The sequence below is a fragment of the Carassius carassius genome, chromosome 49 (genome assembly GCF_963082965.1).
Source record: "Carassius carassius chromosome 49, fCarCar2.1, whole genome shotgun sequence".
NCBI lineage: Eukaryota > Metazoa > Chordata > Actinopteri > Cypriniformes > Cyprinidae > Carassius > Carassius carassius.
The window spans coordinates 18726110-18751539 of record NC_081803.1 but is presented as its reverse complement, the minus strand read 5'-3'; the positions used below and the strand labels follow the sequence as shown (position 1 = coordinate 18751539).

The 25430-nt window shown below is 38.4% G+C and overlaps 1 protein-coding gene across 3 annotated transcripts; it reads left to right on the top strand.

The window, feature by feature from the left end:
- The first annotated feature begins 66 nt into the window (after window positions 1-66).
- Window positions 67-25430, top strand: LOC132132293 (STAM-binding protein-like A). Of its 3 annotated transcripts, none has more exons than XM_059544675.1 (10): window positions 67-170; window positions 613-845; window positions 1673-1748; window positions 1864-1959; window positions 2051-2417; window positions 2523-2647; window positions 23440-23577; window positions 23679-23791; window positions 23879-23978; window positions 24769-25430. In XM_059544675.1, exons 2-10 carry the CDS (start codon window positions 640-642, stop codon window positions 24823-24825), a joined length of 1278 nt encoding a protein of 425 aa, XP_059400658.1. In that variant the 5' UTR covers window positions 67-170; window positions 613-639; the 3' UTR covers window positions 24826-25430. The 3 variants fall into 3 exon arrangements, with proteins under 3 accessions (XP_059400658.1, XP_059400657.1, XP_059400659.1); XM_059544674.1 differs by having other exon boundaries at window positions 631-845; window positions 24769-25429; XM_059544676.1 differs by having other exon boundaries at window positions 97-179; window positions 631-845.

Sequence of the window (25430 nt, the reverse complement as noted above, 5' to 3'; positions counted from 1 at the left end):
AGCTGACTGAAGTGGGCGGGGTCTTTCCATACGATGCCGGAAATGTTATAGTATTACAGTTAATGTGAACACACCAAGCTTTGTTTTCACAGTGTCGAAATATGACCAAAGTATATGAGATAAATACATCAAAGCATCTTTGAAAGCGTAAAGGAGTGTGGTGAAAGCAGGTAGGAAAGGTATTTTACCTTCATGCGAGGCTTATCTTGCTATCATTGTTTGTTGCTGGTTGGCCTGTCAATGACTCGACATCTTATTTACATATAATACATATTAATGCACAAATGTATGCATATATAATTACATACAGAGGCCCCCCAAAGTATTTGGACTTTTAAGCAATATACAAAAGTCAATGAGTTAGAAAACAAAATCAAACCAATAGGCATTTGTGTTATTTGTTTATTTATTTTTATAAAACAATAACACCTGTTCCTGAAAAGGCAGTTTTTTTGCATTTACACTTGATTTCATATTTAGATTTTCAGATTTAGATTAGTGTCCAAATGCTTTTTGAAAACCCTTTTTTATAGTTTAATCTTCATCACCTTACACAGAAGTAACTCCACCTAAAGTCAGAGCTTTATTAGTCAGTGTACAGACAGTGTACAGTGTGTTATTGATCTGCAGGCAGGAGACATGATGTCTGAGCACAGCGACTCCAGTCTGTCGTCTGAGGAGAGGGTCCGCGCTCTCACCAAGCTGGGCAGCTCTGTGGACGTCAGCGAGGATGTGCCGCCCCGCCGGTACTTCCGGTCAGGGATGGAAATCATCCGAATGGCCAGCATCTATGCAGAGGAGGGGAATGTCGAGCATGCGTTCATTCTTTACAATAAGTACATCACGTAAGTAAAGCAAGAACAGGCTGAAAGTGTTAAATGCCTGGCAGCTCTGTTATTGATTGCATTTATTAGATTCATTATACTGTTCTTTCTCTTGATGTAAAAGGTGTTTCCCAAAAGTATGGTACAAAATAGGTCCTAAAAACTCTTGAAGTCAAGATTTTTTTTTTAGGTATTGATAAGTGAAAATAGGTGCTTAACCTTCATAAAATATTGATTCTCAGTGTCAGGAGGTCAAACTAAGTGTTTTATAAGCTGAGCTGTTTTTTTTTCTATTTATTTTATGAGATTAGCAATTTTTGCAACCCTATTTAAAAACAAACGTAGGATATGTAAATAGTTTAAACCTCTGATTTGAGTGATTTTGCTATTTATTGGAAATATATTTCTTCATATTATTAGAAATAAACATTGAACACACATCAAAATTAAACAGATTTAAAACAATACCTATTATATACTGTATATAAAATTTATTATTTTATTGTTATGAATATACATACATATTCTAAAAATAATTGCACATAATATTCTTATTTTACTTTCATTAATTGAAAAACTTTATATTTAAAACTTCCTTACATTTTAAAAACGTGATTTGTGTGGTTTTGTTATTTACTGAAATAACATTTCTTAATATACTAGAAATAAACAATTACTAAATATCAAAACAAAATGTATTAAAAATAAAATTAATTAATTAATATATTAATATAATTAGTTGTCATATATTATATAAATAATAAAGATTTATAAAAAAAATTGAATATAAAAAAAAAACAATATTTAGAAAATAATAAGTAATGTTCCTGTGTTTTACTTCCTTTTAGGTTGTTTATTGAAAAACTTCCTAGACATCGTGAATATAAAACAGCCAACATTCCTGAGAAGAAAGAAACGATGCGGGTAAGATGTGATTTCCTTTTTTCTGGGGATAGTTAAGATGTTAAAAGCTTCACAAAGCATGCAAAATGTGAAATAATTTCTCAAGCTAATGAATAGCCCTTATTTTCCATGCTAGAAATTAAAGGAAGTTGCTTTTCCGAAAGCAGAGGAATTGAAAAAGCTGCTTCTCAAGCAGTACGAAAAAGAACATGTCGAATATCTTGTTCGAAAGGTGGGTTACATTTAGGGGCAGATTTTTCTTAAATGATACCTACAAAATAATTAATGTGCATGTTTATTGACGGGTGTGTGACTCCTGGCAGCGAGCGGAGGATGAGGCCCAGGCTCGAGAACTGGCCAAACAGCAGGATCTGGAGGCTGAGCAGCAGGGACTGGCCGAGCAGCAGCGTATGTGTGAGCAGGAGCAGTTCAGTGCCTTTGAGGAGCTGATCCGCAGGCAGGAGCTGGAGAAGGAGAAGGAGCGCCAGCGCATCATGCAGGGGTTCAGCATCCCGGCGTCACCCACCTCTCCACGAGATCTCCTGGTGCCTGACGTACAAGGACCTCCACAGGCCTCATTGACACCACCGACGACCCCCGGAGGAACCCCGAACCATGTCTCTCAAACATCATCCCTCCCAGCGTTTGACCGCTCACTGAAGCCTAGTGTTCCAGTCAGCGCAGGACACAGTGAGGCCTCACAGTTTGCTCTTCCTTATGCATGCTGACCTTGTGATAGAAACAGTACTATTGTCATGAAGCGCCATTAAGTTGAGATTACATGTGTTTTATTAGGTGCGTTGGTAAACGGCTTGCGGCAGCTCTTTGTGCCTGCCGAGCTGTGCCAAAGGTTTTTAAAGCTAGCAGATGCTAACACAGCACGAGCCGTGGAGACCTGTGGGATTCTCTGTGGCAGGCTGGTACGTGCAAATCATTCACAGACAAAGCAGACTGACACTAACCAAATAATTTTTTTTTTTTTTTTGAGCTATCCATTTCAGTAAATCCCACTAAAACATGTCTTTCAGCCAAAATCTAAAGAAAAAGGAGAAAAAAATCAAGACTATTTTTATGCTATTTTTTACGGAAGAGGATTAGGGCCAGGCAATAATAAAAAAATAAAACCATCTCGAGATTAAAGTCATTATAATGCGAGATTAAACTCGTTAAATTTCGAGAAAAAAATTCGAAATACAATCTTGAGAATAAACTCATTAAATAACGAGAATAAAGTCGTTGTGTTTCGAGAAAAAACTCGTTAAATTTCGAGAAAAAAGTCGAGATACAATCTCGAGAATAAACTCATTAAATATCGAGAATAAAGTCGTTGTGTTTCGAGAAAAAAACTCGTTAAATTTCGAGAAAAAAGTCGAAATACATTTTTGAGAATAAACTCATTAAATATCGAGAATAAAGTCGTTGTGTTTCGAGAAAAAACTCGTTAAATTTCGAGAAAAAAAGTCGAAATACAATCTCGAGAATAAACTCATTAAATATCGAGAATAAAGTCGTTGTGTTTCGAGAAAAAAAGTCTAAATGAAATGTAGAGAATAACGCATTCGACCAGTGTTCATTGCAGCCTACTGATAGAGGATGGCAGAGTTGGATCACTTAGTCAAGCTATATTTTAGACTTTCTTTCAGTAACAAAGAAATACTATCAATTTTAGCTAATTATGACAGAATATTAATTAGCATACGAACTTTAAAGAGAATTTGCCAGCGGCTAGGTCTTTTTAGAAGAAAAAATCAGTCCAATTTGCGCGATGTACTCGCTTTTGTCCAACATGAAATGACAACCAGTGGACAAATGCAAGGTTATCGCTGGCTTCACCTACGCGCGATTCATCGAGGTTTCGTGGTTTCCCAGGATACCATAAGACGCATTATTAAACTTGTTGATCCTCAAGGTGTGGAATTTCGACGAAGGAAACGCTTGAGAAGACGCCAGTAGTACACTTGTGCTGGCCCGAATGCACTCTGGCATATGGACAGCTATGATAAATTAAAACCGTACGGCATTGCCATTAATGGCTGTATAGATGGTTACAGTCGTTACATTCTGTGGATGGAGGCGTATGTGACAGGTTAAAGGAAATACTTACTGTACTGTTATGGGTTAAAAGGTTTTAGTAAATTAATAGGATGTGAGTATCTTAAAATATTTAAGGTTAAAAAGCTCATGCGTTCAGTACTAGTAATAAGGATTTATACAATTCATATAATTGTGTTAAAAAGTTAAAATCTGACATGTTTACAAAGGGTAACAATTATAAGAGCAATATGTAAACGTTATATTGATTACTTCATTTTGTAGTGCCTAATTTACAGGTGAAAAGTGTTGATCTGTGATCGCCAAAGTGATCTTAATCTATGCACCCGTGATTGATTGCTTTTGTCTTCCAACCCTTTTCTCCGGGGAAATCGCGGTCTTTTCCTCATAACACTAAAGTTTTCAGTGAGGAAACACCTATATCACTCTTGTGATTATTTCTCCCCTTTTTCAGGTACGTTGTATACATAAAACTGAGTTGAGTAAAGGTAATAATGAGTTCACATGTTGAAGGTGTTTTTTAGTAGCATTTTGAGTATGTGAGAGTTAAGTTTGCAGAGTTTAAATTGTGCATGAGTGAGCGGAGCCCCCGCTCGGTTACAGAGAAAAATAGCTTCATAACGAGAGCAGCCGCCATTGTATGTCAATTGTGAATAAACAGAGACGCAGTATATAATCTATTTTGCTGTGTTAATTGTATAATGTCTTTCAAGCACTTTATTGAGATGTTTGGTAAATGTAGTTATTGTTTATTGAGCTAAAGCTACTTTGTGCTTGATTGACAGCTGAAGTTATATTGACAAAATGAGTATATTTTCCAGTGCATTATAGAATATGCTGTTGTGACTTAAATAAGCTATATACCATACAAAACTACTATTTGCTGTAGACCTGTTGATCTGTCAAATGTATTATTGTAAAAGATGTGGATCTGTTGATTTGTAAAATGTATCATTGTTGCAAATATAACACTAAAGTTTTCAGTGAGGAAACACCTATATCACTCTTGTGATTATTTCTCCCCTTTTTCAGGGGTGTAACATTTTGGAGGCACCGCTGGGATTGCTGTTCAGATGTCCAGTGGCCACATACTGGTCGTTAAATTCCGAGCCAGCTAAATCCCCCCATAACAACCCGGGCAGGGAGGGAAGTGTTGCTGTTCGAAGGGACCTGGATCCTGGTGGCTAAGTACGTGTCAACTGAGGCCATTAAGAGATCATCAGAGACAGTAAAGACCATCTGGTTCAAGTCCTGCACAGTAAAAGTTTCTCCTGTCCTGTCAACATGACAACCACGTTGGAAGAGCTACAGGGAGAGTTAGTAGGGAAATTGCACACCCTGACTAAAGACGAGTTACTAGAGATATGTGATTTTCTTGGCATATCAGGTGAACAGAGAAGAAATGTCCAAGACAAATCCCGCATATCATTGATGACTCGTATCATGATGTTCATTGAAAGAGAGGAATTGGCAGAGTTAGAAGATGGCGGCATGACGGAATTGTTACTACTTCAAGACAAAATGGCGGAGATAATCAGTGGCATGGACAACAAAACAGAGCAAACTGAACAGGATATGGAACCAACAGAAACAGATCGCAGAATAGAGGAACCGAGAGCTGTAACCCCACAACAAGGAGTGAAAACTGAGCAGGTTACTGCAGTCAATGCAATGATCAGTGATTCTCTGCGCCAGCCCCAAATCCCTGTCCATCCTCAGGTGAGCATTCAGCCCTCACCTAGCGCTCAGCCACAGCCCAGTCAATACTGGCGCAAAGAGTTTAAAATTTCTGGGCAGATAGGTGAACCGGGCCAGAAAGAGAAACTGATTTTTTCCAGCCTTGCCCATCAGATTGAGAATGGACTTAACAGAGGTTATCCTGAGGTAGAAATTGTAGATGCAGTAATCAGGGCTATTTCTCCGGGCTCACAGCTCCGCAGCTACTTGGAAGGTAAACCCCAGCTAACTCTTCCCACGCTTAGATGCATCCTGCGTTCCCACTTTCAAGAGAAGAGTGCGACAGAGCTTTACAAACAGCTAACTTCAGAATCACAGCACTGCAAGGAGACCCCTCAAAGCTTCCTGATGCGCGTCTTCGATTTGAGGCAGAAAGTACTGTTTGCATCCCAGGAGTCAGAATCAGGACTTAAGTATGACCCGGCGCTGGTCCAGCGTATGTGTTTACACACAGTCCTTACGGGTCTCCAGAGTGACAGTATCAGGATAGACATGCAGCCTCTCCTGCTAGATAGTGAAACATCAGATGAGGTTTTGCTAGAGAAGCTTAACGTTGCTTGTGCTAATGAAATAGAAAGACGAAATAAAAAGCGGTTTAATGCCACACAGCCTGCTACAAATGTCAGTGTAGTCCAGTCAGATGATACGCCATCTGCAAAGTGTTCTGCGAAGGACGTCAAAGCGAAGATACCCGCAGAACTATTAACAGAGCTAGCTGAACTTAAGACGGGGGTAGATTCTCTAAAAGGTCTCAGTGCAGAGATAGCTCAGATTAAGGAGACATTACAGCAGCCTATGTTTCAGTCACAGCCTTATGCTTATGCCCCACCTCCAGTTAGGAGGCCAGATAGGGAATTCCAGCCACCTCTTCCCCAGCAGCAGTATTACAGCAACTACAGACAGCCCCAAACACCACCCGACTCTGTACAGCATCAATATGCACCTAACTGGTATACAAACCGCTCTGCTCAAGCTACAAGGAGGTGTTTTATCTGCCAGCAGGCCAGAACTGATGAACGCTGCACACACTGCTTCCGATGTGGGAGTGGAGAACATTTTCAAGCTGGATGTAAAATCCGTGGCGTCAGACCATCACGAGAGGCCCCTTTAAATGGGAAAGGGTTACCGCTGAGGGACGAGTGTTAACCATAGCTATCGAAAAGTCCCAGAAATGTGCAAATTGTGCCAGAGAAGATTTAATTGAGAACCTGAAACAATGTTCATTATGTAAAGAGACACTGTATTGTTCCAAAACATGTCAAAACCAGCATTGGACCAAACATTCTGAAAAATGCACTCACCTGAAAATTGACTCTACCAGTAAAAAGCTTTTCTGCACAGAGGAAAACGGCCTCTCTTTGCCATCTCTAGCACAGGTTTGCCACCCCCATAAGGTCACCTCGTTAGTCGGCAGACAGTGTCTTGTTGAGTGTCACCTGAATCACCAACACCTCCAAGCTCTATGGGACACAGGCTCTCAGGTCTCAGTCATTGATGAACGATGGAAAGAGGAATACCTCCCAAACGCAAGGCTGAGAGATGTTTCAGAAATCCTGGACTCACCTGACGATCTAAGATTGACTGCAGCAAATGGGACTGAAATGCCGTACCTGGGATGGATTGAGACAACTTTTCGCCTAGCCTCTGAAACTGACCAAACAAAAGAACTGATCATCCCAGTGCTGGTAATGAAAGGCTGTCACCTATCTCATCCAATCATAGGTTTCAATGTTATTGAGCACATCCTGGCAATGACTGAACAGACTAAGCGGTACAGTACAGTGAGAAAAGCTTTTCCAAGCCTCAAAAGAAACAAGGTGAGCGCTTTTATACAGGCTGTTAGCGCAGAACAGACAGATGAATATGGGGTGAAAATAAAGGAAAAGAAGGCTGCTGTACCAAAACACAGTAGTATTCAGATTGAGTGCCGTCTAGCTTCCCAGCCTTTCAAAGAGGACACGACAATGCTCTTTCAGCCAGACCTGAACCCTCAGTGGCCAGATGGACTTGAGTTCTTTGATACTTTAGTCAGAGTCAGGAAAGGTGTTTGTCCAGTCATTATGCTTGATGTCTCTAACCCCACTGACCATGACATTGCCCTGTTAGGACGCACAATAATCGGTACAGTACAAACCATTATGACTGTGCTACCTGCCCAAGTCGTTGAAAAAGCTGTCACCTCAGCCACAGTGAATCATACCAGCGTACGAACCCAATGTAATTCTAGTGAACAGTGGGATCCACCAGTAGAGTTAAGTCACCTAACCGAAGGGCAGAGAGAGGTAGTTAGGCAAATGCTTAGAGAAGAGTGTCACTCCTTCTCCAGATCAGACAATGACATTGGCTGCATTGAACGGTTGAAAATGACTATTTCTCTAAAGGACTCAGAGCCGGTCAATCGCACATACATGTCAGTGCCCAGGCCACTGTATCAGGAGATGAAAGGTTACCTTCATGACCTCATAGCTCAGGGCTGGGTGAGAAAATCAAACTCTTCATACTCTTCACCTGTTGTGTGTGTTCGGAAAAAGGACGGGACCCTCCGGTTGTGTATAGATTACAGAGAGCTGAACCGAAAGACACATCCCGACCGCCAGCCAATCCCTCGGGTCCAAGACATCCTGGACAGTTTAGGTGGTAATTCCTGGTTCTCCCTCTTAGATCAGGGAAAAGCATATCACCAGGGGTTTATCTCTGAAGAAAGCAGACCACTGACAGCATTTGTGACCCCGTGGGGACTCTATGAGTGGATACGTATGCCATTTGGTCTCATGAATGCTCCTGCAGCTTTTCAGCGTTGTATGGAGGAATGTCTGGAAGGGCTCCGGGATAACATCTGCATTCCTTATCTTGACGACACACTAGTTTTCAGTAAAACTTTCGACAGCCATGTGAATGATGTGCGTAAAGTTTTGCAGCGCCTCAGAGAGTATGGCATCAAACTCAAGCCAAGTAAGTGTGACCTCTGTAAACCCCAGGTCCGTTATTTGGGAAGAATAGTGTCTGCAGAGGGCAGCAAAGTTGACCCAGCCGATTTTGAAGCAGTAAGAGCATTGAAAGATATCAGACCAGAGACGGTGGGCCAGCTCAGAAAAATGCTTGGTTTACTCACTTACTACAGACAGTACATCAAAGACTTTTCTAGGAAGGCCAGTTGTCTTTATGACCTCCTGAAAGCAGAGAAAGTACCTGACCACCCACGGAAAACTAAAACAAAGAAAATAAGTCACGTTGTGCCCTCAAACAAGCCAATCATGTGGAGTGACCAGCACCAACAGTCACTTGAACAGTTGATTGAATGTTTGCTTCACCCACCAGTCTTAGGTTTCCCTAATTTCACTCAGCCATTTGTTGTACACACTGATGCGTCACACCAAGGCTTGGGAGCAGTTCTCTACCAAAAGCAAGATGGGAAGCTTAGGGTCATTGCTTATGGTTCTCGAACATTAACAGCAGCTGAGAAGAACTATCACTATCACTCTGGCAAGCTAGAATTTCTAGCTCTAAAATGGGCAATCACTGATAAGTTCCGTGATTATTTATACTATGCTCCGACATTTACTGTGTACAGCGATAACAATCCGCTCAGCTACATACTGTCTACTGCAAAACTGAACGCAACCACTTCCAGGTGGGTTGCAGAATTAGCTGATTTCCACTTTACGATCAAGTACAGGCCGGGCAGAGAGAACAGTGATGCAGATGCTTTGTCAAGGATGCCACTGGATGTAGAGTCACTGATGAGAGAATGTTCTGAAGAGCTTCCACCAGACACTATTACTGCCACGATACAAGCAGTTGAGGTACAGAAAGAGTATGTTGCAACTTGGTCACTCTCAGCTGCATCTATGTCAGTATCAGTTGAAGGTGAGACAACCGCTGCATCCATCAGCTCGATTCCAAAAGGTGAAATAAGAGAAGCACAAAAATCTGACCCGGTCATCCGTCCTGTGCTCGATTTCAAACTATCTGGTTCCAAACCACCAGTTAAGGAGCAAAAAGAATCCAGTCCAAAGATAAAATGCCTATTGCGAGAATGGGACAAATTGACAATAGACAGTGATGGCATTCTGTACAGAATCACTACAGCCCGCAAGCAGTTAGTTCTACCAGAGCAGTACAAAGGTAAAGTGATGCAAGAGTTACACAATAACATGGGACACCAAGGTACTGACCGCACTGTATCACTAGTCCGTGACCGCTTCTTCTGGCCATATATGCAATCTGATATTGAGCACTATGTGACTAAAACTTGTAGCTGTGTCAAACAGAAAAAGCCAAGCCATGAAATAAGAGCTCCTCTGACAAACATTGTGACTACACAGCCATTTGAACTGGTATGCATAGACTTCCTCCATCTTGACAGATGCAAAGGCGGATACGAGTACATCCTCGTTATTGTTGATCATTTTACACGCTTCACGCAAGCCTATGCCACCACGTCCAAGTCAGGAAAAACTGCTGCGAATCTCATCTTCAATGACTTTGCCCTGAAGTTTGGGTTCCCCGTCCGCATCCACCATGACCAAGGGGGAGAATTCGAAAATCAGTTGTTCCATCAGTTAAAGAAACTCAGTGGCATGGCGGGGTCCAGAACAACACCCTATCACCCGATGGGTAACGGTCAAGTGGAACGTATGAACAGAACCTTGTTGCAAATGTTAAAGACACTAACTGAGACACAAAAGTCAAATTGGAAAGAGTCCCTGCACAAACTAGTTTATGCATATAACTGCACCCGTTGCGAAGTGACTGGCTATTCACCCTTTTATCTTCTGTTTGGGAGATCACCCAGGCTTCCAGTCGATATGCTCTTTGGATTGTGCACAGAGACAGGTCCCAGTAACCAGCGAGACTATGTGGAGAAATGGAAACAAGGGATGGAGGAAGCATACGCCATTGCAAATGAAAATGCTCAGAAAAATGCTGAAAGAAGTAAGAAGTACTATGACACCAAAGTAAGGAGTGCAGTGCTACAGCCTGGCGAGCGAGTTCTGATTAAAAACCTTACACCAAGAGGAGGACCCGGTAAACTCCGTAACTATTGGGAAGATACAATTCACACAGTAGTGAGACAAATGGGTTCAGACCTGCCGATTTATGAATTGAGACCAGAAAAGGGTAGGGGACGCTCCAGAGTCCTGCACAGAAATCTACTCATGTCCTGTGACCACTTACCATTTGAGACACAACCAGACATGACTAACGAGGACAAAAGTAAGAAAAAAAGGAGACATCAGCCTGCATCACAGTCTTTTGACTCTGATGAAGACAGCGGGGATGAATATGACCTTCATCATGAGCCACTACAAGTCCCCACATACATTGAATCAGCGAGAGAGTCGGAACACAGACCTCCACCACTAAAAGAGACTGTTGTAGTGCCAGTTCCTGATATGCTACCAGCACAGCTCCTTGTTGAGAAGCAGTTGGAGAGGCCAACAACCGTTAAAGACTTACTTGCTGAAGAGATTAACTTGCCTGCTGAGGAAATGAACTTGCCTGATGAAAATCCGCCTGATGATCATCCATCAAGGACCTTTCCTTTATTAACTCCTGTTGCTGAACCTGAGGACCCAGCCTACCAGCGGCCACAAAGAGAAAGACACCCTCCAAGACGTATCACCTATGATCAGCTTGGTAGCCCTTCCTTGTACAGTATCCAGCCACAACCGCAGTTGTTCTCTGTCTACCCGGTCCCGGCACCAGGACTGGTTCCGTGGTTGCCATCATCACACCAATTTTACCTTCAGCCACCCTGCATGTATGGACTTCAGCAAGCATAACGCTATAGAGATGACATGTTTGACTGCTTTTATGGACTGTTGATTAATGCAAGAGACAATTTGTAGACTATGCCTACAGATCATTGAGTCTGATGGACTGTTGATTAATAGAGAAATGAGTCCTCAATGAGAAAGGACTGCTTATGGACTGTTTATACAGCTGGTCAACAGATATGGACTGTGGATAATGCGTTGACTCTATTTGAGCTGTGACCTTTGACCTCTGCTCAAGTACTGGCTCACAGAAGATGATTTTCTAGGTCCAGAGCCTAAGAGACTGTTTAAGATGAATGTTGGTAATGTCGGGACGACATTTATTTTGTCGGGGAGAATGTGACAGGTTAAAGGAAATACTTACTGTACTGTTATGGGTTAAAAGGTTTTAGTAAATTAATAGGATGTGAGTATCTTAAAATATTTAAGGTTAAAAAGCTCATGCGTTCAGTACTAGTAATAAGGATTTATACAATTCATATAATTGTGTTAAAAAGTTAAAATCTGACATGTTTACAAAGGGTAACAATTATAAGAGCAATATGTAAACGTTATATTGATTACTTCATTTTGTAGTGCCTAATTTACAGGTGAAAAGTGTTGATCTGTGATCGCCAAAGTGATCTTAATCTATGCACCCGTGATTGATTGCTTTTGTCTTCCAACCCTTTTCTCCGGGGAAATCGCGGTCTTTTCCTCATAACACTAAAGTTTTCAGTGAGGAAACACCTATATCACTCTTGTGATTATTTCTCCCCTTTTTCAGGTACGTTGTATACATAAAACTGAGTTGAGTAAAGGTAATAATGAGTTCACATGTTGAAGGTGTGTTTTAGTAGCATTTTGAGTATGTGAGAGTTAAGTTTGCAGAGTTTAAATTGTGCATGAGTGAGCGGAGCCCCCGCTCGGTTACAGAGAAAAATAGCTTCATAACGAGAGCAGCCGCCATTGTATGTCAATTGTGAATAAACAGAGACGCAGTATATAATCTATTTTGCTGTGTTAATTGTATAATGTCTTTCAAGCACTTTATTGAGATGTTTGGTAAATGTAGTTATTGTTTATTGAGCTAAAGCTACTTTGTGCTTGATTGACAGCTGAAGTTATATTGACAAAATGAGTATATTTTCCAGTGCATTATAGAATATGCTGTTGTGACTTAAATAAGCTATATACCATACAAAACTACTATTTGCTGTAGACCTGTTGATCTGTCAAATGTATTATTGTAAAAGATGTGGATCTGTTGATTTGTAAAATGTATCATTGTTGCAAATATAACACTAAAGTTTTCAGTGAGGAAACACCTATATCACTCTTGTGATTATTTCTCCCCTTTTTCAGGGGTGTAACACGTACACAACCAACAACGATCCTAAAGTAATAGCCAGTTACTTCATAAAAACAGTTACTGGCATAGGAGGGTGTCCCGAGAGGTTGCGCGCGGACATGGGGACCGAAAATGGTAGTGTGGCAGCAATGCAAAGGTCTTTACGAAGTAACCATGGAGACAGTTTTGCCGGAGAAATGAGTTTCCTTTACGGAAGAAGCACAGCAAACCAACGAATCGAGGGATGGTGGGGTATCCTCCGTAAGCAGAGCGCACAGTTTTGGATGAACCTTTTCCAGACATTAATCAGTGATGGACACTTTAGCGGAGACTTTTTGGATAAAAGTCTGATCCAGTTCTGCTTCCTTAACCTTATTCAGGTATGTCTTGTTTTAAAATGCCATTTTGTAGACCTACTATAGTTTTATAACCTATGACATTTCTAACATGAAAAAATACTATAGTATTTACTATAGTAAATTCAATTGTAGTATTGCCTACTGTATAGCCTATACTAAAGTATTAACAATTTGTTACTGAATCCAATGCATACTGTAGTGTTAACTATAGTGAACTGACAACTGCATATACTGTAGTATACTTTAGTTTTTACTACGGTAAACTGTAGTGTGTTGTAGTATAACCTATAGTAAAAACTTAGTAGGCTACAGTATTGGGTAAAGTAATTTGTTTATATTACTATAGTTTTTATATTACCACAACAACTATAGAATTACCCCAACAAATTAATTCAAGTACTTTACTATAGTGTGGTTCAAAAATACTATAGTATTTTTTTCATGTGGGTTTACCATGAAAAAAAAACAGTTCCAGACCTATAGCCACTAACAGCCAAGATAAACAATGAACTAGTAACTATTAGGCTAACAACGCCAATGGATTTTAAAACGATTGATATAGTAGCACTTGCTAAACTATATCTTTTAAATAGCTATATAATTACGCATACATCACACTATTGTTCAATATACCTAAAGTATGCTTTATTTCTCTGTACATTTTTATTATTTTGTATTTCTTTATTCTTTACAGGACGAACTTGATGAGGTAGTAAATACATGGAATTCCCACAAAATCAGAGCACGATCTGGAAATGATGCAGCATCAGGACGTCCGATAGTGATGTTCTCTCTTCCAGGATTGCACAATGCTGAAGATAGACTCAAATTAATTGACATGGACGAAGCGGCCTTGTGTCAGGAAGAGTGCACCCCCAAGGGTCAGTTCCCTTGTGATGAAACAGTTTTTGATCTGTGCTGTCTGTTAATGGAGGAAAATGGATGGGATGCTCCTACAGATCCATTCAGTGCAGCTAATCTTTACATTTTGTTGAGAGCAGAAATACAGCAAAATATTTGATGGTCCTTAATCCAAAGAAAAGTTTGTTAGCTGGGCACCTATCTGTCATAACTCATATTTATTTGTCTTTTCTGTAGTTCATGCTCCATATCAATGAAAATTAGAGCAGGTGTGTTAAAATGAGTGTGACTGCTATATCAACAGCAAAAGTTTAATACACAATGCTTACTTAACCCTTTGTAGGTAAACATACCATGTGTCCAAAGTATCACTATATAGTGCATTATGGATTGCACAGCCTTTATTTAGCTAAAGTGCATGTTGCTGTGTGCCATGTTAAAAATAAGAGTATTTGATGTTTTTTATGATACCGAATTACCAACATTATGTCTGATTTATGCACAGTTGTTGTATATGCACATTTCACCTTTAAGAAAAATGTTTATTTAGTACAAATGTGAACAATGAACAGCACTGCTTATGAAGTGCACTGCTTATTGAAACATGAAAACAGCACTGCTTATTGAAACATGAAAACATTTTGAAATTTCAAAATCTGTTAAATTGGCACAAAACTCCTTGGATTTTAACAGAAACATTTTCTAAAGGAACTTTGAGTCTGCACTGAAAATTAACAATAAAATATTTGAGCATACAATTACAAGTATCAGTGTATGTATGACAATAGTGTCTTTTTATCTGTATCTTAAAATGTGATCAAGCAGTTAAATTATTAACAATTTACAGCATAATTAGACTGGGATTTAAACTACTTTTTTTTTCAAAAGTATATGCTTGTATAATTGCAATCTTCAAGCTAAGATTTCTAAGGCAACATTGCTAAAACCAAACAAGCAAAGGGAAATGTGTGTTAACTCATCTTTAACTTATGATAAACTTTTGATTTCTGTAACTGAAAATCAAATAAAAATTAAATCAAACAGAAATCAAAATTATTTTTCAGATATTCTGAATGAGGTGGACAACTACATGTTAAACTATGTCCATTACCCAAATGTTGCTCTCCAAAACAGCATTAAATTCAGCACGAAAGTCTGGAAAATTCTCATAGTTCTCACACAGCTGAAGGAACATCCCACATGTACGACCAATAGGGCGCCTTGTGAAATCTGACATCACTGCAAACTCAACAGAGATGCGTTCTGACACAATCAAGTAACATCCTGTGCAGAACCTCAGAAACTTTCCTAGTTTCTCATCATCCATTTCTCTGATGTACCTTTTCAGATGATGTGCCACTTCTCTTTGCTTTGCTGTCATATCAGCAGGGAACTTCAAAAGTCCTAAGACCTTTTTAGTTGTTGGTAAGAGTTTAGCATACATCTCTTTTAGCTCCTCAAAAGTAAGGGTGATTTGTGATTGTGTGATGTCCTTCCAACAGTCTAACACAAACATTGGCTTTTGGACAAGCTCTTTGTGGGAAATCTCCTTCAGAATTTCGGAGAAGTTTTCTGCAGAGACTTTTCTGCGGCATTCATAGCTGTCAAGAACTTCCAACAGTTCATCAAGTTCAACAGAAGAGAAATCCTGTAATGCACGTTGAAGAATTTCTCGTTCTTGGGTGCTTACAAACTGAAGGAAGCACTCTATTAGGTCACTGTATACTGCACCAAAAAGCATCTCCTCCATAAAAGGGGGGGCCATCTTTATTGGAATGTATTGGCAGTCTTTGTAACCTTTCAGGAAAATTCTGCCAACAGCTTTCCAAGAGTCAGCTTGGAAATCATGTCTAATGAAAGGAACTTTCATTGTAGTTCCAAGTGTACAACGATCATAGAATTCTTGCCAGAAGGTACTATATATATCTCGGAGAACCCCTGACCCACAGCCAGCTTCCTCTGAATTGTCTGGCAATAAGCGTTTAAATGCCAGTTGCCTGGTCAAAGTCTCCGGATCAGAAAATTCATTGATCATGTCATGGAGGCAGTTTCCATGACGTATAATGATTTGTTTTGTTTGAATGCCAATTTCAGTGGTTTCTGGAGGCACATAAACTAACGTGTTCTACAGGTCAGATTCATCTCCTGAGTAAGGGCCAAATGTGATTTCAGGGTCAGAAATATTAAGTGGGTCATTCACTACATCATCTGCCATGATGAAAACTTCCTCAGCTAATGTAATACTCAGGCCTGGTACCACTGGAAGATCTGTGACAACTGAGGAATCTGCATAGTTGTTAGTGGGCATTGTAGAAAAGTCTGCTAAATCTTCACTATAATCACTTTGTAGTGAGATGATGCTGGTCTCATCATTATTTTCACTTTCAGACTCAATATTTCAATATTTGTACTGTCAGCTGACTCGTTTGGCTTAGTAGCTATGTAGAAGCGCAAATTTGGCAGTTTCACTGCCTCATGTATTGTGCCAATGGAGACATCATTGGGAAGAACATTTTGTCTGAAGTCCCAAACTTCAAATGTGAAGTCACATTCATCACCCTTACAAGAATTTCCATCCGGGAAGAAAAGTTCTTTTCCTTCTTTAAGGATCTCATTGTATCCTGCATTAATGTCCATTGCAACCTTTCTAGTACCCCCTCCTTGTTTTGTTCTGACCTGTTTTGTTTCTTTGTTTTCTGTATGAATCCAGCCAATTTCAATCTGTCGCTTACTTGCTTTGGCTCTGGATTTGGGTTTGGGTTTAGAAGTCTCAGGTCTCTCTTCAGATTGGGGTTCAGTTGTAGATTGCTTTCTCAGTTTCATCTTTTCTCTCAGTCTTTCAAACAGACCCAACTTCCTTTTGGAAGCAGGGTTTTGATTGCGGCAAAAATTGAAAAGAGCAAGTCTATCTCCATATGAGGGAATATAGTTGGCCAGAGCTGAATCCTCCATTAGCAAGATAACATCACTGTCAATCTGTGGATTAAAAAAAATAATATGCCATTTGCCTTTCAAAAGAACAATCAAGGTCAGTTTAAAGGTATAAACTAATGATTTATATTTTTCTAATGCGTAGGCACTGGCAGTAGTCATTATGAGTGTACAGAAAATGTACATTAAATGTATTATTAATGGTTTGTGTTTTATAATTTATCATCAACTAACTGTAAATAGGCTACAACACTACGGGCCAGTTGTACTAACAGCTTGCACCAGAGCTAATCCTCTTTTGCTGTTAAAAATATATTTTACTAAAGACAACGGCTGACCATAACGCCGGTTTCACACTGCACGCGATAGCAGAGCGTAAGCAGCGCAGGAGCAGTGCATATGGTGAGCAGGAGCACCATACGCGCGTTTTGCTTTCACACTGGCAGCGTTTGTCACGCGCGCCTGAACTGCGGGTTTTGTACAGACAGAGTACTCTATAATGGATAAGTTGGCATTGCTTTATTTCGTTTTCAAATACAGTTAAGAGAAAAGACTTGTCAAGAAGCTTATTTTATTAATCATTTAATTATAGCCTATAACTTTTGGTTCATCTTTGTTTTTATTGTTCGGGCAACAAGTTTATTTTTGGACATTTATTTTATTTTTAAATTGCTGTTGATCATTTGATTGACTGTTTAAAACACAATAGATATCATCAATGCACTTTTTGGATAACACTGCGGTGTATTTTGCCCATGATCAATGCATTGTCACTTTTAAGCCTGTTTTATGCTTCTGCGTCGAGTCGACGGCGTACCTCCGCGGACCCCTTTGCGTCGACGCGAACCCCTCTCCAAACCCTCCGCCGGAGCTCGACGCGCACCTCCAAAAAATTGTAACTACGCGTCGAGGCGACGCAGACCCCAAGGGCTGTGATTGGTCAGATTATACATCATTTCTGGAGTGTAGCTTTTCTGGTTTCCCCGGGTTTCCCCCTCCCGCTATAGCGACATTTTTAAAGTGAACACTGCACTGTTTGTGTTCAACGATGGACAAAGTTTTTTATATTTTTATATAGCCTACTAAGTTATTTAAAATAACCTAAGTTATTTATATTTTAATTGTACTTAAAACTTTGCCCTTTGTTCTTATTATCTTATGCTTCCATGTTCGTACTTATTGTATAGAAATTTGGGGCAATAATTATAAAGTTCACTACTCCAAAAACAAATTCGAATTATACACAAGGTGAGATATTTGACCACACAAATATATTATTTCTGCAATCTAAAATTTTGATTTTATACTGCTCAATTCTTGTATAAAGCCCACAAAAATATATGCATGTATGGGTGATAAACTGTTTTTTTATTGTGTTAATATGTATACATTTACATATTCATTTATCTTTTTTTATCAATCAATAAATAAATCAACGTTTGTTTTGCAAAAAGATTGTTGTTTATTTACAATATGTTCATGGTTACATCATGGATACAGTAATCAAAGTCTGCCACGGGACACTACATTATCATGCCATGGCACAGTCATCCATGTGGAGACTTCTTTTTCTTCTGCGATTAAACATTTGAAATAAAATCATTTGTTAAAATACATATGATATGATATAAGGCGTTTATGGATCGCAGTGGAACACGGCACGCACTGTGAATCCGAATTAGATGAGGAACATGCTCATCGCTCTGTGAGGAGAATATCCATTCTTATATGGTTATTTTTATTACTGCAGTATAATTTCGTTAAGTTCTCTGGCTGAAACACACATATAGCTTTGAAAGACGCTGGAACATTGTTGTTCAACGTCGATTAGCTCCAGCTGCAACAACACTGAACACTCTCTCTCTCTCTTTCGCTCGCACTGAACCAAAACAAACTAGCAAAGAGATTCGCGAACCCCACACCCCCCTAGCGTTCTGGCGGTGAAATGCACCGCGATGCAACGCAACCCGACGCAGAACTATAAAACGGCCACGACGCCGTAGGAGTGACGGCGTAGCAACGCCGTCGAGTAGACGCAGAAGCATAAAACAGGCTTTACGCCGGTTTCACACCGCAAGCGTCAGCGGCGCGTGAGCAGCACGTATTTTTTTCGGCGTCCATGTTATTCAATGAGTGCATTCACATCGCACGCAGAAGCGGCGCGGCAGCGCGTAGCAGGAGCAGAGCAGGAACAGCAGTGCAGCAATAGTTTCGGCGCCCAGTCTATTTTTAACGCGCCGCTTACGCTGAATTAAAATGACACGCATTGATCATGGGCAAAATACACCGCAGTGTTATCCAAAAAGTGCATTGATGATATCTATTGTGTTTTAAACAGTCACTCAAATGATCAACAGCAATTTAAAAAGAAAACAAATGTCCAAAAACAAACTTGTTGCCCGAACAATAAAAACAAAGACGAATCAAAAGTTATATAAATGAAATGATTAATAAAATAAGCTTCTTGACAAGTCTTTTCTCTTAAATGTATTTGAAAACGAAATAAAGCAATGCCAACTTATCCATTATAGAGTACTCTGTCTGTACACAAGCCGCAGTTCAGCCGCGCGTGACAAACGCTGCCAGTGTGAAAGCAAAACGCGCGTGTCCTGCTCCTGCTCACCATACGCACTGCTCCTGCTCTGCTCACGCTCTGCTATCGCGTGCAGTGTGAAACCGGCGTAAAAGAAAATTTTACAACATTGTGTTCTTATTTTGCCTAATTAACGAAATGTCAATCTTCGCCTTTATAACAGAAGATACAATACAATACAAAAATCTTCAAGATACAGCCTACAATCTTCACATGTATAACGGATTGTCACCTTATAAACAGTCCTTTGTGTGGTGGAATAAGCAATGCTATATAGAAATATATGGTTCGTATCTTAATTTAAATTTTATTTTATTATTTTATTAGTTCATTCATTATGCTAACTCAGCTAATTAAATGTGACGAGCTGGATACTAATTACTAATGAAATAATGTCAAATATTAAATGTAGGCTATTGATTAGAGTTGCCATACACTAAAGGATTTTTCTAGTCATTAATTTAAGCAATTAGGACAAATCGCACGTTTATATTCAATCCTGGGTGCATGTAGGCTATAGCCTATATTCCGCGCTCAAGCGCATGCATAAAACTTGCCGCAAAGCACCAGCAAAAGTAGGCTAATGATATAATAAATGTATCTGAAAAAAATAACGAAGCATTTTAATTGTTTATTAATTAACTAGTATTTTCTAAATCAGTGTAGGCTGCCTGCATACATATCTCCATACATCTCCGCTGTAATGTAGCCTAGATGCGCCTTTATTACGGACAGGATTACTTAATCAGATAGTAGCTACCGTATTTGCTTTCGATTGGATTTTTTTTTCGTTGGTGGACATTTTTTTATTAACTTTATAGTTATATTTCTCATGTCTGTGAGGCTTGTCTATACACTGTTTGTCAGTTCATTTTTGAGCGGCGCTCCAATTCACAGAGATCATGAAAGCGCGCCCTGTTCGTTTTAATTTTGTTTTACAAAGGCACACCGTTTTCTTGTTGTTGTGAGTTTACACAAATAAAAGTAAAAGTAGTTGCGACTGATGTATTATTCTGTTCTGTATGACCAGAAATGATGGAGTATTTTAAGTTGTTTCCACTGTTGATAGGAAAATGCGAGTGGCACCGGCGCCTTCATCCATGTCATAGTGCGCGTACCACACTCCGCACAAACACTTGGATATGAGCTTCATAATAGCAAACATTTATATAGGTTAATGTTAGAGCGAGCAGCCATGCCAGACAGATAATCCTCTTCATGTTTAACTAATCAAATTCTGTTGCATTTTATTGCCAGTTTGAAAAGGGCGGCTGAAACACTTAGCCTACAGATAAACGCCCAACGCTGGTGTTTTTCTTTAAACAAATTCGTTTAGACTTTAAAATAAATATTGTTTATGGGCTAATTAATGCCACAACAATTTGTTTATTTTATTGGCTAATTGTATTTTTCATTTTTGTTTTGCATTGAATACCATTGAATATTTTCATTGAATGCATTGAATATTCGCTGTGCACCGCAATACCACCCTCCCATAGAAAGACACGTTAAGAGCCACCTATTTTCTTTATAATAAAGGGAAGGAAAACGCTTAATGTATAATTAAATGCATTGCGTTCATATTCTTTATAACTGAAGCGTTTTCTTTATTATAAGGGTGTATTATTCCATTAAAAAAGGACTGTTTATAAGGTGACAATCCGTTATACATCTTGAAGATTTTTTTATTTTATTGTATCTTCTTATAAAGACGAAGATTGACATTTCGTTAATTAAACAAAATAAGAACACAATGTTGTAAAAAATAAACAACTCAGGCTATGTTCTGTTAGATGTGTTTTGAATACTTTTTGTTTAATTATATCTCTAGGTAATGAAGATATAGCCTATTAACAAAAATAAATCTTATTAGGCCTATATAATATATCATATTAAAAAAAACTTAGCCTATATAAAATATATTTTTAAAAAGGGCCTCATTGATTAATTTTGCATGATTGGGGGCTGCTACTATTTGCTTAAGCTTTTTGAATGTGTGATAAAGGCGCGATAGGCTGTCAATTTTATGTGGATAAAGGCATATTTTGTACATGATAACACATGCCCTTATAAGGGCAAAAAAGATGTCGTTTTAACGACATAAGATCTCGTTATTATGAGAAAAAGATGTCGTTTTAACGACATAAGATCTCGTTATTACGAGAAAAGATGTCGTTAAAACGACAAGATCTCGTTATTACGAGAAAAGATGTCGTTAAAACGACATAAGATATCGTTATTACGACATAATTGGGGGGGGAAAATAATATTTATGTGGCAGCAATGCGTCACCGTACTGTTCCAATTTGAATACATACCTTTTCTTCCTCTAGAAGTGAAAGTATGTCCTCTGAAATACCCCGGCCTCGTAAAAATTCTGTCACAGTGATGATGGACATAATTGTGCAGTCTGCTCCCCCTGGGCCTTTCAAATTGATATTACGTTAGAAAAAGCTTGGTCGTGTAAACGTGACTCGCTTAAACATAGGCTAATAAATGGGTCTAGCTAAGAAGAAAGCAATGTGGAGCTATAACCAGCTCTGTAAAGTGTTCGTTCTTGAACTATTTAGGAACTATTGATACGGTATTACAGTGCACATGGTAGCCTACAAAGTCATCAATAATCAACAAGATACATGCATGAAGTCAAAATTCACTCACTCGCTCGCGTGTCGATGGCTGAAACGCATGTAGGCTCGATTTTATGATGAATGTCGCCTCAAATCGATCTCAAAAATTTAACGCGTTCATTATTTCGACTTTTTTTCTCGAAATTTAACGAGTTTTTTTCTCGAAACACAACGACTTTATTCTCGATATTTAATGAGTTTATTCTCGAGATTGTATTTCGACTTTTTTCTCGAAATTTAACGAGTTTTTTCTCGAAACACAACGACTTTATTCTCGATATTTAATGAGTTAATTCTCAAAATTGTATCTCGACTTTTTTCTCGAAATTTAACGAGTTTTTTTCTCGAAACACAACGACTTTATTCTCGTTATTTAATGAGTTTATTCTCGAGATTGTATCTCGACTTTTTTCTCGAAATTTAACGAGTTTTTTCTCGCAACACAACGACTTTATTCTCGTTATTTAATGAGTTTATTCTCAATATTGTATTTCGACTTTTTTTCTCGAAATTTAACGAGTTTAATCTCGCATTATAATGACTTTAATCTCGAGATGGTTTTATTTTTTTATTATTGCCTGGCCCTAATCCTCTTCCGTAATTTTTCTATGTTTCATAACAATCGACAGAGATTTTATTGTTATGAAAATAAAGAATTATATTTATATTTTGCTTGAAGAAAATAAAATCCATTCAGATTTCTTTTTCATAACAATAAGCAGACCCCCCCCCCCCCCCCCAGTTCTTACTAACATAATTTTTCTGAATGGTTTATGTATTAATAACGGTATTATTAATACATTACTGTAATAACATAATTTTTAATGAACAACATTAGTGTTCATACAAAAATATTGTCAAAGTGTATTAATAATTTATATGATAATATTATTTAAGCGCATATAAATATTAAATAGTTAAGGTGTATTTATGCATAATGGTAATATTTGTTATACTACTTTTAGCTTTTTAGTTAATTTAAGTAAATTAATAATAAAACAATAAAATACAATTGGGGCCATTAAGATTTTTTTTGTCACTTATGCTCATTAAGTCTGCATTTGTTTGATCAAAAATAACGTAAAAACTGTAGTATTGTGAAATATTAAATTATTATAGGTGCTCATGTTTTTGTAAAAACCATGTTGAAGAATTCAGCATTCTTTGATGAGTAGAAAGTTCAAAATGAAAGCATTTATTTGAAATGAAATCTTTGTAACATTATAATGGTCTCAACTGTAATTTTTGATCAGTTTAATACATTTAAATGTATTATTTAAAAAAAATCTTATTGACCATAAATGTTTAAAACTGAAGTGTATATAAATCTCACTTACTATCTATATAATTGGGGCAAATTACAAACTTATTAACATATCTGAGGAAATCTGTAATATGATGAGAAAATCACAAAACAGTTTGCTTGTCTTCATCCACAGATGAAAAACGCCTTCACATTGACACACGTGATCGTGCCCAAGCAGTGTGGAGGACCAGATTACTGCGACACAGAGAACGAGGAGGAAATGTTCCTAATACAAGATCAGAATGATCTCATTACACTGGGCTGGATTCATGTAGGATGTTTTCTCTATAGTCACATGACTAATCATTTTTTTTAATAGTATCACTTTAATTATGTGTCTTGAGTATAATCGGTCTCTTTTTTTGCTACAAGACCCACCCGACCCAGACAGCCTTTTTATCCAGTGTGGACCTGCACACACATTGCTCTTATCAAATCATGCTTCCAGAGTCTATAGCCATTGTGTGCTCACCTAAATTCAATGAGTATGTTTTTAGCTATACGCTGCCTTCCTTAGTTTGAGTGATAGCAGGTATAACTCAACAATGACAGTCTGATAACTTGTCCTCCAGGACGGGCTACTTTAGCCTGACAGACTACGGGATGGACGAGATCTGTTCCTGCAAACAAAGAGGATTTCACCCGCATCCAAGAGAGCCGCCCCTCTTCTCTGTGAGTGAAGCCTGATTAGTGATTAGAGAACCCTAAATATTAAACTTCAGTGTCTAAAGTAATAGCCAAAAATGTTTTATTTGCTAAGAATTTACCCTCAGGCCATCCAAGATGTAGATGAGTTTGTTTCTTCGTCAGAACAGATTTAGAGAAATTCCATCAGTTAACATCCTGTAAAGCAAAAAGTGTTTGTAAGAAACAATCCATCATTAAGGCATTTTAGCTTTAAACCTGCGCTTCTGGCCAAAATATCAGGCAATAATCCATACTAACACTTCCTGCAGTGAAAAAAAATCAATCCCTTAGTGTCCTCTCACATCAAAATCCAACAACATATTTGTTTAGACATGTTTTGGGCTTGGTCTGAGTTTATTCTCTAGATGAGACAGCTGTTCACTGCAGGAAGGATTATTATGGATAGAAGATTCATATTAAGCTGAATCTAAGGGTTTGAAGTTAAAAGAATTGTAATGAACGATTTGTTTCTTGCAAACATTTTTTTTTTTTGCTTCACAAGATGTTAACTGATGAACTGGAGTGGATTATTTTAATGTTTTTATTAGCTGTTTGAACTCTCATTCTGATGGCACCCATTCATTACATATAACGCAACATTTCTCCAAATCTGTTAGAATGACTTAAAAATGACTTACAAATCTACATCTTGGATGACCTGAAGGTAAGTACATTTTCAGTAATGAACTACTTTTACTCCATGTGAATGATCTACTGTGTCCTTTAACCTTATGTGCACCATAATGAAGGTTTTTCATCTGTGTCTTGTGCTCAGGCTAGTCAACACATCACCATCACAGACGGAAGTGTGAACGTGATGGATTTGCGGTGATTTCATCGCTGCTGCGAAATACGTGCCTTTGCTCTTGACCTCACAGTGAACTGCTAAGAAGCTCCTAATGGGCCAAAAAGGTCCCGTGCTGAACATTGCTACATAGACACTGGGCCTTTATTATCTATATAGCAGTCTGTATTTATTGGTTTCATTCTGTAATATCCAAATGTGTCCAATAGGATCTTAAATTTGAGGTTTGTAGTTTGAAGCATTAGCAGCATCAAATTAATTTGTAAAAATGAAGAAAGTTGTGACCTCAAGAAAGCATAATGGAAAAATAGAGTTGCAAGGCTTTTGTGAGCTTCCATTTGTTAAGACCAGTTAATTCTATCATTAACTAATTATGTTGCAGAAATTCCATACTTCCCTTATAAACGCCTATGAATATTTCAGTGCGCACTGCAAAAAAAAATATTTTCCAATACAAGTATCTAAACATTTGCTCGAGAAACAAAATAAATTAAATTAAAGTTTAATTTTTCTGACAAAAAATATCAAAGGTAAGTGAGTTTATGCTTAAAACCTGAAAAAAACGTAATAAAAAAAAAAGCGATATTATTTTTCACACCCAGTTGACAGATTTTTTTTTCTTGCTTTATAGG

Coding starts and splice junctions, on each gene's coding strand:
- LOC132132293 (XM_059544675.1), top strand. CDS start 640: ATGATGTCTGAGCACAGCGACTCCAGTCTGTCGTCTGAGGAGAGGGTC. Junction 2,418..2,522: donor TCCAGTCAGCGCAGGACACA/GTGAGGCCTCAC, acceptor GTGTTTTATTAG/GTGCGTTGGTAAACGGCTTG. Junction 23,792..23,878: donor TGCTCACCTAAATTCAATGA/GTATGTTTTTAG, acceptor CTTGTCCTCCAG/GACGGGCTACTTTAGCCTGA.